General features: G+C 42.7%; 1 protein-coding gene across 1 annotated transcript in view; it reads left to right on the top strand.

Moving 5' to 3' along the window:
* The first annotated feature begins 369 nt into the window (after positions 1-369).
* The window catches only part of LOC120027533 (dolichyl-diphosphooligosaccharide--protein glycosyltransferase subunit STT3B-like), a 93,155-nt gene continuing 78,437 nt past the window's right edge, over positions 370-15,087 (top strand). Inside the window, exon 1 of the mRNA XM_038972512.1 lies at positions 370-855. Within this exon, the coding sequence (XP_038828440.1) occupies positions 596-855 (260 nt within the window). The 5' untranslated portion in view covers positions 370-595. The remainder of the gene's footprint in view (positions 856-15,087) is intronic.

Raw genomic sequence — 15,087 nt, forward strand, 5'->3', positions numbered from 1 at the left:
TTGGAAAACTATTTAGAGTCATTAAAACGTATACAAAACAAAATGTATTTTTTTTTATTCGCTACATGTCTGTATTTGAATTGATATAATGTGGATTTTATGTTGGTTTTTTTCTCTTATTTTTGTGTGGAATCCCTCTGGCTGTTCTGTTTATGTTTCGCATGTTACTGTTTAATAAAAAAAAACTATACATTTCCATGGTTTTCAACGTTCTTGTGTAGGCTCTGATATTCCATTGGTAATCAAATCGGTCTGTCATCATAGTACTTGCGCGGGATTGGTTTTGAATATCCAACCGCTCAGCAGTCTTTGGCTCCGCCTTGTTGTACCTGTCGTTCTGTGAGAGGCTGTCAGGGTTTTCTATTGTCCCGCCCATTCCCTCCGATCTGATTAAATTTTACAAGAGCGTGTGCGATGTAATGGTGGTTGTCACTGACGAATGTGAATAAAAAGCCGGTGGACACAGTGAAGATAAGGAGACAAAACCACGTCAAAATCTTGGGCGCTGTACGGGAATAGCGGGAGATAGTGGAGCGTGGCAGGAGGGTGCTCACTACTCTTTCAAACGCGACCGACGCCGCAAACCACGCAGAATATGGCGGAGCAGCACACAGCCACGGACGGCAAGCACAAAGCGTCTCCGAATGCCGGGGGATCGCTGCATGGTAACAGCCGACCCAACGCGGTGGGTGGAGGAGGGGGCAAAGGAGGCCTCTCTGGCGGACTGGCACAGCCAGCGGGGTGGCAGTCCTTACTCTCGTTTACTATTCTTTTTCTGGCCTGGTTGGCAGGCTTCAGTTCTAGACTTTTTGCAGTGATCCGGTTCGAGAGCATCATCCACGAGTTCGATCCATGGTAAGTAACGTTAGCTAATTAGCGAACTACAGTATTAGCTAGCGAGCCAAAGCTAACGTTGGTTGCGTTTGTCAATAGGATTGCTAGCCAGAAGCGGAGTCATGTTTGCTGCTGTTCTAGATGGGTTGATGCCTAGCTTCATTGACTGTATGGTAATGTCTCGTGATCTGTCTCCCTGACCTCATAATGCTGTTTTTGTAGCCAACTTTCATGGCGCACAACTTCCCGGTTGCAAAACTTTCCCTGCTTTCCCCGGACGGTCTTTGAAAAACGATGAGTTAGTTAATAACGAACTAGCTGACGTTATATAGTTAACACAGGACAACCTGCAAATCAACAATTTTCTCAGTATTATGAATAGGCTGGCAGATTGTTAGCCAGCTAAATTAGCTAGGCAAGCAATGTCCTGAAGTCAGAACATCTTGGACATTTCCTCGTGAGGAATAGGCCTAGAACTTTATATTTCTTTCATTACTTTATTCACTCATCAAAGTTGGGTATCCTAGTCAGTCGCGGTTATCGTGGCTCCAAGAGGACAGTCAGTGCCACTTCTCACTTTGGGTACAACATTGCCAACTATGTTGGTCTGCGTCTCAGGTTTTAGAGTTTTATTTATAGCCTCAAAAACACCCGAAGGTTGTGGTAATTATCGATACTTTAGCATAGACATGCAAGTACAGCTCATTACAATTTTATTGGCCTCCTAACATATATGTATGGCCACTGGCCAGCTTGAATATGTGGGCACTGCCAATTTATAATACAAATCAACTTAACGTGACACTTTTTATGACAGCAGGATTAAAACCCGGAAGCCAGGGGGTGTCTCCTCTCGGTTTATTCTTGGCATCTTTACACACTGTACTCCGGATTATTCTGCTATTGTCTATCTGTCCAAACGGCTGCCTGCCATTCATATTTTTTTTTTTTTAAGATCAGCATTGCAGTGTCCCATTCAAATCACAGCTGATGTGTTTTTATTTCATGTGGGCTATTAGCCAATACTCAACACTGTTGTTACTGTAGTGGCACCATTAAGTATTGGTTAGCAGTGTACATGATTGTGCAATAATGCCCCTACTGAAGTGAAACATCTGAATTAATGCGTTACCTTAGATAAAGTGCATGTTACTCTGCCTAGGCAGTGTTACTGTGCACTCCTCTTTTAAAGGGATTTTGGCAACGAGCCCTGTATCTACTTTCCCAGAGTCAGATGCACTTGTGGATACCATTTTTGTCTGTGTCCAGTATGAAGGAAGTTAGAGGTAGTTTCGCTAGCTAATGTTAGGACAATCACTTGGAGTCTATGGGTATTTGCCTGCATGCAATGTTAACAAGCAAGGGTAATTGGTAGACCCTGGGCTAATGTTGCACTTTTCACACAACTACCATTATTCCTCTCCCACACTAAGTACCCGGCTTTGCCTAGACCTATCTGTATAAAGTACCTTCAAGTAGAGCTCCAGAGGACTTCCTCAGTAAAATTGCAAGGAGACTCAATGCAGAATTGTTGTGAGCCCCAAATGACGCCCTATGGGCCCTGGTCAAAAGTAGTGCACTATATTGGGAAAGGGGTGCCATTTGCGACAAATCCAAATGCAACAGAATTGCATTGTTTTGGCATATGTCTGGTATGCTGCCTAACGGGCTACCTTGGGTGGTCACATGGTTCCCCAGCCTCTCTATAAGGTAAATGGTTAGCTCGCTGTGTGGTTTACTAGGTAACCTGAGGATGGTGGGAAGATCATTAACCCATCTATCAAGCTCTTCCGGATGCGTCTTATTTGAAGCCGCAGATTTTTGTAACGCTCTTGCTATTCTTAGAGGGTTCGTTCGGAGCTTTCCTCAAATCAATTCTCTTTCATGACATCAAGTTTGTGTTGAGGCTTGTTCTGTGTTTTTTTTTTTTTTAGCATCCAAATGCTTGTGATCGATAAATCAAGAGCATTTTACTCGACAGCGAGAACAGAATGCGAGATTGGATTTATCAGCAGTATGCCAAGCTAATATTGAACTATGCAAACATTGTTTGATGGAACAGTGAGTGGCATGACAAGACTGTTACCTTCAGCCCTGCTCTCTAAGACCCAGATATAGTATAGTTGATTTTATTTGCCTTATCTGGTCCATAGGCTACCTGTTTGAAACACCAGGCTACGTCAATCAGTGTCATGTTTCGTCTAGAAGTTTGTGTCAAATGTTTTTATTGATGGCAGCTGCCAAAACATCCCTTGGATCATTTAAACCGTTACAGCTCATCTCATTTGTCAAGATGCTGCGTTGACTGACTGAGGGGATTGCAAGCGCGTCATTGAGCTTACTGAAACTCAAACCACAAGGCTGGAAGTCCAAGCGATGGCCTACACACCCTTTTTTGGGGAAATGACACCTCTATTGCCTCCCACATTTCTCTCACTTTGTTCAACATTTGCCAAGCTTCTGATGGAGCCATTCAATATCACTCACAGGTTTGATTTCCGTCCAACTCTGCGGTAACCTCTCTGCTTCTATTCAGACAGTGCACATGTAGGGAACTTGGAATCAGTCTATCCTCCTGTTATCCCACCCCTGGGGATTCAGAAAACAGGGCCTATTCTGTCAGGAGCAATGAGAAGGAAGAGTTTCCGTCAGAGATAATGAGCTGGGCGTTCAGGAAAGGTTTAAGCACTGGGTTTCATCTGTGGCCAAACACGCACACCAACAAACCCACCTCGATGGTGCCATAGGTTCGTCTGCTCGCCAAGGCTGGAGCCTGAGCCCTAGATGGACGCTCGCTGCGCATCTCAATCACCTTTTGATCTTGCAAACTGCCACTTTGCTCAAGGTGAGGGAGGGGGAGCGAGAGAGGGGGAAAGAGAGCCTGGTGGATTCTTTGCCAGGCAACCATGTCTGTCTCTCTGCGATCTGAGGCTTAAGTTGATTAGGCTAACCCTTTATTGAGCGGTAAAACAACAGGCGGCAATCCCTCTTCTGCCAGGACAGATGAGCCCAGGTTATATGGGTGAATCACTCGGGCCTTAGGCCACAGCTATACCCTTTCATTTCCCTCCAGAATGAAGATCTCATAGGTGGATTAAACTGAAGCAATGCTTTCTGAACTCTCTAGCATCTCATGTTGGTGTATAGGCCAGCTGCAGTGAGAGCGGCAGAAGTCATCAGTGATAATTGGTATTACGAAGAGTAGCCTTTAGGTCACCCTTCTATCTACCTTTCTCTTTGAAATATGCAATGAAGGCCAACAACAATGCTACTTTTCTTTTCAGATGTCTTCTAAATCACTCATTCGAAGGTGTTTAGTTATCCCCTTATTGCACCATAAGTCATAAACAGAGATGCATCCCGATGCTCATGTATTTCTTATATGACATAGCCTAACGCACAAGGTTTTCTTTATACAAATGTATCATGCACATTTAATGGCCTCTGAGCTGTCTAGGAGAACCTGTTTTCAAGGTCCCCCTCGGCAGCAGACGATATGCCAAATGGAGTTGTTTCGTCAAGCTATTCGATCTCATTATTGGCTTAGTCATCAATGTCCCCCCCCCCCCCCTATCGAACATGTATCTTGAACATGTATCTAAGCAAATTGCTTGAAGCAGGGAGAGTGCAACTTACTGTGAACAGTTACTCTAATGTGTTATGTGGTAAGGATCTAATTCTGATAGATGTATCTAATAGAGGCTTGGCTGAAGAGTGTCCCAAAACCTACGTTTATTCCCTGCAGCATCGCCGCCGCAGCCATCTGTCCAACAGATAATGAAATATGCAGTGCCCGATTAACTGCAGTGGGTGGCAAACTTTGTAAAAATACATTTTCAGAGTCCCTATAATGCGTTGTTTGGAGCACAGGGCAAGAGGCTTGATTTGATGCCCAGCAATGAATTTGGGCCTACCAGAGCGGTGGCTCTTCAGTTCCAGGTGTGTTTAGCCTACATCATCAAATGCAGCCCGAGGCCAGAATTGCATATACCTCAAGAAATAGGTAATTAACCAAGGAGATGGAATTTTTGTGATTTAAAACAAACAAAAGCATCATTTAAACAATACTCTGGATAGTGAGTGCTCATGTTGAAAGAATCTTCGCATTGGATCACTCTACCCACCCTCTTGGAAGTGACGCATCGAATAAAAATCACATTTATCCTGATGATCATTGAATTGACATGTAAAAAGGAACCTTTTGTTGGGCTTGTATCGACACTCCTGTAGATGAAGACCGGCAGCTTTGTGAGATCGCCGTGTGTTTCTTTGAAGCACATTTTCAATGCCAAAGATGCTGTTCTGGCTTCCGTTAGACTCCAGTCCCAGGCATAACCAAATTCGAATCACACCCAATTCAGAGGTAATGACCAAATACACCACTTTATTCTCCTATTGTCTTCAATCATGGCCCTTGATGCTAAGCCCATGATGAACTTCCATTTCCCATGTACCCAGGGGAGGTGGGTGAGGAGTTATGGCTGACGTGTGCGGTTGTGGCAACACGCGTAGGAGCTGAGCTGGCAGGAAGGAGCTTAGAGCTCAGGGGAGCCATCGGGGAACACAAAAAGCTCTCCTGGCATATAAACATTTGTTTGTTTTTGGGTTATTCCATTCACATATAGACTGCGGAATCTGGCAACCCACTACAAAGCACATGCATTCCTGTTTTGTTGACTTCGACCTCATTGAGTAAGCCTCTTGCTGTTTTTTATTTTTGTTACGAGTGCGAATAGTGTTAGAGCGGGTTTTGTGGAGTCGTTGCCATCTGTAGCCAAGAACAAAGTCCTCCAATCCATAACAACCCTCATTGCAGTTCATGAGGATGGTCGACGCTATGCACAGCCGGGATGGGGATTGTGGTTGAGTTAATTGCACGGAATTGGCAATCGCTGACGTTCCCCCATTGCTACCAAATTTAAATATACATAGGCGTACCTAATGGTGTGATTCTGAAAGTGTGCTACGGAGGCTGCCTAACGAGAGCCTCTTCCTGTCAACAGCCCAGATGCCACGCAGCTTCGACGCGATGGAGGACGACTGTGCGCTGGAGTATTTGTTAATCTGATTGATTGCTTACCTCTAAGCCCCAAGTGGCCTTAAATATCAGTGTCAGCCTGGAGAAGACCAGCATCATGGGGTGAGGGAGATGACGCCATAGACTTTTAGAGGTCTCTGTGAGGCTGTTCGGGTTAATTTATGCGGTTGGGGGGGGGGGGGGGGTTACTGAACTAGTGCAATGGGATAAATCATATCGCTTGCAAAACATGTATGGTAGTATTCTGCCAAGAAATCCCCAGGCTTGTTTTTCTTTTACATCTTCTCCCTCAGACTACACACACTTGCTGGACTTTTAACTGGCATTTTAAACAGCTCACAATTGCTGTGCTCCCGTCAGTTCTTTCTCCCGCTCTCTCTCTCTGTATAGTCTTCCTACCCACAGGTAGGGCTGTGACGTAATTGAATAACAGTGTAACTGACGGTTATGGTTGGAGACCATAATGAAAATGTTAAATTGCTTCCAAAATCATTTTAAATAGGCCTACAGTCATTTTCAGATTTTTTTTTTGTTGTGTCTTATCTTTTATGTAGATGCACTTTACCTAATAGCCGGAGTGTTTGCTACTGATTATGCTGGGTTTCTGTATAGCACTTTGTGACATCTGCTGATGTAAAAAGGGCTTTATAAATCCATTTGATTATAAGCAATTGTTTTGCTAACTGTCTATTAAATGTTTTGCATCTCTTTCCATCTGTCCTTTTTGTTGCTTGAGCAGCTCATTGCTAGATGCGCGGGGTGTAGAGCGCTATAGGCTATGGCACTTCGGCAAAAAAATAATATTTACAATGCACGTTTTCATTTTTTTTTTTGCAAGCAGTCTTTAAAGATTGGATGTGTTGACCAAGGTTCTGGCTCTGAGGCCTATGTTCTAATGTTGTGTCAAATGGACAATGGGCCAATCCTCGCCAACCTGGCATGGTATCATTTTGATATGGAATCTCTTCTGATTAGTGTATAAATTAAGATCAGGTCCTGGCCGATATGCCGCCCTAGGTGAGATCCTCTCCGAATGATTGCTGAGTTTCGGTAGTGTGAGTGCACGCCTGGCTGTCAATGTTACGCTTCAACTTTCGCCTCCACCTCGCTTTGGCCTAACATCCCGGTGAAGAGAAACTGCAAGAATCTAGGGCATGAATGATGGTCGGAATCTAAGGGACCTAATCTGCTGATGTACAAAAAAAAAGCAAGTCCCTCGTTGCCAGGTGATAATATTTCATTCTCACGTTGCTCCCTGAGAGGATGGTTAGTATTCGCGCAGTGCGGAATAATTAACCTAGCAGTGGATTTGACGGCCACAACAGCTTAAAAATATAAAATGAGTCAACTGAGTTTGCGTTTATCCGGGATATAGCCCCTCTCTCTGGGATGGACTTGATGGGCGGAGGCCTGATTGTGCTAGGAATTCCGACAGCCATCGGTTGGTGGGGGCAGAAGGGCACCTTCACTCACTGACAAAAGTCAGCAGTTTCGCTGTGGGAGAGCGCACCTTCATGGAGCGAGGGGGAAGGAAGCAGAGGGAAAGTAGTCCACAGCCATTCAACCAGGCTGGAGGAGGTAGTGGAGGGGTCAAAGACAATCAATTGTCCAAAAAACGAATTGGCTTTTTTTTTTTTTTTTTTTTATTGGACAGGGAATCCAGTGGGAGTTATTTTCTGAAGTTATAAGATTATTATTGAATTTCTTGTAAGGCCGATGGGGTTGTCTAGTTGGAGCAGAGCTGCTTTTAATAAGATCAAGTCTCTAATCTTTCTTGGCTGAGAAGTTAAAATAGCTGAGCGCTTAAGCGTGTTTTGTTACCGTCTTTCATCCATTTCCATATTAGCCTACAGCTATTCTGTAACTTCTTACGAACTTGCTAGTGGAAGGCCTTAGACTGCTGTTTGAGTTTTAAGGTAGCTTAACTGCAAGTAATCGGACTGTGAACGCAAGGATTATTGTGAAGGTTAGGCCATGGTTTCTCTTCGAAATACCGACGGTATGATTTTCAAAACTGGTTTTGGGGCGGGGTTAAAAACCGCCACTGCTTATAACTATAAGAAATCTAAAATGTGTCAAATGATATCCAGCTCATGGCTATAGCTTTGCATTTTGTTTGCTAACTTGCTAGCTTTAGTGGCTAGATGTCAAGCCTCTTGGTTAGAGCAAAGACATTCTAGCCTAAGTACCAGTATCTTTAGCTAACATTCCACTCCTTGTCATTGCAAAGTGACTGGCCTTTCTGCCATCTTCAAATATGAACATTTCTATCATTAATGAGCTTGAGGAGTTGATCCTGATTTGATCACCCTCACGGCCATCTCTCAATCACAAAGATTATGCAGATATTGCTAAGCAGCCATTTTTTTTGTTTGTCCAGACGTAACCTGGTAACTGTTAACAGACTGGTTTAATCTAAATACTGCAATTCCAACCACAACCTCTTTTTGCTTTGATTTTAAGCCTCAAAATAAAACTTGCCTCGCTAACAGCTAAATGTTTTTTGGCTTTGTTCTAATTTTATTTAAGGCTCCACGTTGTTAATAATAATGTTATTTCCAACAACCAATGAGGAACTCTGCTGTAAATCCAGCTGCATATCGAGACTTGCCTTTCAGCAATGACATTTAGTGGATTGTTAGCTAAAGACTAGTCTGGGTACCATTCTATCCCCTCCTGGATCAAGATCCATGTTGCCTAAATAGTTTTGTGCGTCGTAATTGTTTTTGTAACAGTATTTTATTTATTTATTGGAATTTCACAATTTTCACCCATATTGAGATGACGGAGCAAAAAAAAAAACAGCGCACACTTCCACACACCTGCATACATATATATACGTATACAATCTTCCCCTCCATTCTCACCCACGTCCCCGTCATTGCATCTCTCAATACATACATTTTAAACACAAGCTCAGTTTAAATAAAGAATTTAGATCACCACAATTCTGTGTTGGCCCTGTTTTCAGAATTACACTGTACTTTCCAAGGAAATCCTTGCAGCATAATAGCTGATAAATCAGGTTCAAGATAATTTAGGTAGGGTTCCCGTACTTTGTAGAACTGATCTGTTTTAGAATGCAATGTACATGTCAGATATTCCAATGGCACCCATTCAAATAGTATCTTATGCCAATCTTTAATAGAACGGACCTTATCACTAATCCGCTGTAAGAGGATGTTTTTCCTCGCTGCAAAAGTAAGGATGTTAAGCCTCCTCTTACCCATAGACGTAACATGCTTACTAGGGAGACCTAACTGTAAAGAAACTAGGTCCAACTAGCCCCCCCCCCCCCCGAAAAATCCAGAACACTAGACCAGTATCTTTATTAATTTGGAACATGACCATAAACAATATGTTAGGGTGCCTGTATCAGTCTTACATTTTAAGACACTGAGGTGAGGAGGAAGAGGGACTGAAAGCACGTCTGTGATTTGGGGTTATATGCAATCTGTGTATTAACTAGATTGCTCGTACGAATGCAAAAACAATATCTGTAAATCTCCAAATGTCCTCCCACATGTCTTCGTCAATAGTAACAGACAATTCTTTCTCCCACACTCGTTTCACCCTCTGTCTACAGTAGAAAAGGACCTCAACATCAAAACAAACGTAGACATTTCTTTGTGGGGGAAAAAAGCGTTCTTTCAATGACGGACACATCAGGGTTGCCGATCAAGGTGGTGCTCTTCAAAATACGTCTTACTCGTAGAAAGCGGGGAAAAGTCCTGCTTTGGGAGTCGATATTTCTCAACCATCTACTCTATTGACAATCTTATCAGCAAATTAACCATTTAGTCTGCCTATGCCCCTATTAAGTAAAAAGTTAAAGCCAACATCCAGCAATCCTGGATCAAAATCTGGGTTAAGAATTGGGGTAAGAGCAGAGGTTAGTTTGGACCTTCCCCAAAAAAGTCGAACTGATCTCCATGATTTGAGTGTGTTAAGCATAATGGGGTTATTGCAGTGATCCTTTACAGACTTGAAACTTCTGAAAAATAAAAGATCCTGTAAGGGGTATTTTGAAAGTCTCAATGTCTAACCAAATAGTCATCATTTATGATCCAGTCAGAAATATAACTTAGGTGAGCACACCACTGATTGAACCTGATATTGGGCAGGTCCAAGACCCCCCCCCCCCCCCCCCCCCCCAGAGCCTGGCAGCTGTAATACTGCCATCTTAAGTCTTGGCTTGCGTTTTAACCATATGAGGGAACTTAGCCAGCCAATTACATCTTTTGTTACCTTATTGGAGAGTCAGACTGGGATCATTTGGATTGGGTGAAGTAGTCTAGGTAAAATGTTCATTTTCAGGAGGGATATTCTACCCAACCATGAAATCAGAAGAGTTCCTGCGCTCCATATCCTGTCTTATTGTATCAAACAAGGGAACAAAATTGGCTTTGTACATTTGCTGGAATTTAGGAGTTACAAATATACCCAGATACGTAAAACCTGAGGGAGACCATTTTAAAAGGGGGGAGAGGTAATGGGTACAGAATGAAGGCTACCAAGTGGCATAGCCTCTGATTTAGTTAAGTTAATCTTGTAGCCTGAGAATTCACTGAATAATTTAATATTAACAAGAGATGTAATTGAAGTCTCGGGTCTAGAGATGAATATCCGAGCATCCTCAGTGTACAAGCTTATTTTATGATGAACGTCACCAATGAGCAGGCCCTGTATAGCAGGCATTACGCTGATGGCCTCAGCCAGTGGTTCCATAGCGAGTGCAAATAGGAGAGGGGACAAAAGACAGCCTTGTCCGGTACCTCTGTGTGCAGAGAAGCTATTTGACCTTGCCCATTAGTAAGGACAGCAGCCTGAGGGTCATCATATAAAACTTTAACATATTTTATGAAGTTGTCCCCAAGACAAAATTTAGTCAGAGCAAAGAATGGGTAGGACCGCTCCACACGGTCAAATGCTTTCTCAGCATCTAGGGAAGCACAATACCATCCATAGCACTTCGCTGATGGGCTTGAATAACATTTTACGAAGCCGCCTGACATTGTTACATGACTTACAGCCCTTAATGAGGGCCTATTACTGTGTAACTCCGTTAGGGCAACATCTGAAAAATAGCGAACCTGGTAGTGTACAGTTGCTTGACTAGTCGGCGAAAGCCAGCATCACTCACGACAGAACGGTTGATTGTCAAGGGCAACGGAGTCCATTATCTTGGCTTTAATGGATTTTGCCTTTTGAGTTGTCTCGCTGAAATTCTTACCCTTTTCAAATGACTACTTGACTGCTCGATCCACACAGCAGACATTGTGTGGGCAAAATTTTACATGGCATCATTACGTCATGTACCTACATTTTATATAGGTATGCACGGTAGCTTTGACCTCGGTTTTTAACATCGGTTTTTTAAACTAGGCATTTTTATCTAATATCGGCCGATACCGATATATTGTGCATCCCTACTTATCCGTCATCCTTTGAATCACCAGGTCCATTGTGCCTGGATCCGCAATGATGTTAGCTTCGCTAACGTTAGTTAGCCCCTCCTGAACATCTACAGGGGTGGTGGTTTTGGTCGAGTTTTTAGTAGTTCTGCAGTCGGAAATTTGAGAATTAGCCGTCCAGACTCATTGTAGGGTAACTTATTTGAGCAAAGTCTACCACTTTATCAAGCAAGAGAATTTATATAAATAGAAATTAACGAATGCCATGGGAGCTCGCTGAAAGTGATTTCTACGGCGCCATTTTGTCTCACCGCCACTTCTTTTTTTTACAGTTCTATTATACAGTGCATTCGGAAAGTATACAGACCCCTTTCCCTTTTCCACATTTTGTTACAGCCTTATTGTAAGATGGATTCAATTATTTTTCCTCATCAATCTATATGTAATACTCTATAATGATGAAGTGAAAGCAGGTTTTTAGAAATACTAACAAATTTATGAAAAAATGTAACAGACCTTTATATTTACATACAGTATTCAGACTCTTTGCTATGAGGCCAGAAATTGAGCTCCGATGCATCCTGTTTCCATTGATCAGCCTTGATGTTTCTACAACTTGAATTTACCACAGGTGGACTCCAATCAATTGTTTGGACATGATTTGGAAAGGCACACACCTGTCTATATAAGGTCCCAGCTAGTAGTGTCACACCCAAGAAAACTTGGCTGTAATCACTGCCAAAGGTGCTTCAATAAAGTACTGACTAAAGGGTCTGAATACTTATGGAAATGCTTTATTTTTAATACATTTGCAAAAAAATTTTTTGTAATTCTGGGGTATTGTGTGTAGATTGGGGGGGCAATTACATCTATTTTAGAATAAGGCTGTAACATAACAATGTGGAAGAAGTCAAGGGGTCTGAATACTTTCCAAATGCACTGTTTCTTTGAAATGGTGTCCCTCGTGTGCACTTCTAGTAATACCAGATACCCTGGTATGGTACAGAAATGGTATGACCGTATGCAAATCTGGATTCTGCCCTAGTGACTGGTGGATTTCGCTAGCAGATTAGCTCACTGATTATCTGGGGTTGTTGATAGGCCCTTTGGCTGGTTCCCTGACAAGCTGATTGGCCAGCTGGCTGCTTGGCATATCTGGTCCTGCCGCCCGAGGTATGGCAGAGGCAGGGAGATTTTTATGGGGGCTGATGTGCTGTGTTCTCTGGAGATGGGTACCATCTCAGTTTCTGCTGCTTGTCTGTATGCACACAGTATCCTCTTGGCACGGCTATAGAGGCGCCTTGCCCATTTTAGCTCTGCCACTGCCTCGCGTTCAGTCCAACTGCCGCTACTGTTCAAGTAGTGTGTGTTCCAGTTCATTCCCAAATGCATTGAAAAGAGATGGCTTCATTGCAAACCATGGCATTGTGGAACGTCACTCTCAGGTCACGTCTTTGTTTCAGGTTGACAAAACATTGACAGACACTCGAGGACATGGTTACCTAGGATAGTCATCAGCCCTCCTAGACATTCGCCTCCCAGATGTTAGAGGTGAAAAGAAATGGGAGTCCGAGCAAAACAATTATCACTAGCAACGAATTAACACTGACGACGAACCCCTCAAATCCATAAGAGGCTATTTAATATCCAATTTGAATGTTTGATTTGAATAGCCTTCCCTCAATGATATCACTTTTTTTATGCTGTTCAATACATTTTACAATAGGTTAGTTCAGACTGCTGTATAAAATTAAAAAATATCTAATTTTTTTGATTTTCACTGGCTTCTTTCTTGGTGTTTGCAATTGTGTAGGTTTAATCAGTGCCATGAACCGCCACATTTCTCTTCTCATCCTGTACTTTGAAAAGTAAACGGAAAGTACATTTTGTGCAATGTGACTTGTTCCTAGTGACTATCAGTGCCACAGCTCTTCTACAGCAATGGTTCCCACACTTTTTAGTCCTGTACCCCTTCAAACGTTCAACCTCCAGCTGTGTACCCCCTCTAGCACCAGGGTTAGCGTGCTCTAAAATGTTTTTTTTTTACGTCATTGTAGGCCTGCAACACGCACTAGACAATACATTTATTACACATAAGATTGAGTGAGTTTGTCACAACCCGGCTCGTGGGAAGTGACCGCTCCTATAGGACCAGGACACAAATAATAATACTCAATTTTGCTTTTTTATTTAACCATGTTTAACCATCTAGGATTACAGAGTCCCTGTAATCCTAGATTCAGATCATTCAGGTGAGGAAAAAACATCACCCAGATAGGCCAGTCGTGTGAGAAACTCGTCATCATGGAAGCGGTCAGACAAGTGAAAATGATGGTCAGTAAAAACTTGACGCTTGTCTCTCGATTCCCAAAAATGTGTCAATACTTTGCCCCTTGATAAACCAGCTCACTTCTGTATGTTGTGAAAGCGTTACATGGTCGCTGCCCATATTGCATAGTGCAGAAAATACACAAGCGTTCAGGAACCTTGCTTTAACAGAGTTAACCATTTTCACTGTAGTGTCCAAAATGTCTTTTCAAGCTGTCAGGCATTTCCTTGGCAGCAAGAGCCTCTCGTGGATACTGCAGTGTACCCAAGCAGCGTCGGGAGCAACTGCTTGCGCTATCACTCCTATGTCTCCCTGTCATGGCTTTTGCACCATCAGTACAGATGCCAACAGATCTTGACCACAAGTCCATTTGATGTTACAAAGCTGTCCAGTACTTTAAAAATATCCTCCTGTTGTCCTGGCTTGCAGAAGAGGATGTCTTCCTTAATTGACCTCCCATAAACGTAACAAACATATATATACAGTTGACGTTTACATACACTTAGGTTGGAGTCATTAAAAATCGTTTTTCAACCACTCCACAAATTTCTTGTTGACAAACTATGATTTTGGCAAGTCGGTTAGGACATCTACTTTGTGCATGACACAAGTAATTTTTCCAACAATTGTTTACAGACAGATTATTTAACTTATAATTCACTGTATCACAATTCCAGTGGGTCAGAAGTTTACATACACTAAATTGACTGTGCCTGTTAAATAGCTTCAGAAATTCCAGAAAATGATGTCAAGGCTTTAGAAGCTTCTGATAGGCTAATTGACATCATTTGAGTCAATTGGAGGTGTACCTGTGGCTGTATTTCAAGACCTACCTTCAAACTCAGTGCCTCTTTGCTTGACATCATGGGACAATCAAAAGACCTCAGCCAAGACCTCAGCCAACTGTCAGTGTCCATGCTAGCTGTGCTAACAACAAATGTAGAATTACTGATGCTAGCATTGGTTGTGCTTGTGGAAGCAGAACTTGTGTAGTACTGCGGGTAGTAGGTGTCGTACTGCTGGTATGTGTCTCTGAATGCTGGCCTTACTTAAAAAAAAAAAAAGTATCAATTTTCGAGCAAACGGAATGAGCAGCAACTACGTTTGGCTACATACGGACCGTTAGTTCCCGCGAGAGAGTAACGGTTAATGTGATTGGATGTTCATTATTTGACTAGGCTATCTGTATTTGACGTTGGTGTTATTTCACTGAACACTAGATGTTTTCATTTTTGGCACTGAAATGAGGCTACTCAGGCGAGGGGGGGAGATGACTCACCCATATGTAATAGCCCCGTTGGAAAATATAAATAAACATTTGGCGTACCCCCGACGGCATTGAGCATACCCCCTGGGGTACGCGTAAATATGGCCACAAATCAGCAAGTTCTAGCTTTGAGCTTTCAATAAACATATTTGTTCTATTTTTCTCTAGGTTTATTTATCATAATTAGTTTCCCCTGGCTGAAATC

The sequence above is a fragment of the Salvelinus namaycush genome, chromosome 32, assembly GCF_016432855.1.
Source record: "Salvelinus namaycush isolate Seneca chromosome 32, SaNama_1.0, whole genome shotgun sequence".
In the NCBI taxonomy this organism is placed as follows: Eukaryota; Metazoa; Chordata; class Actinopteri; order Salmoniformes; family Salmonidae; genus Salvelinus; species Salvelinus namaycush.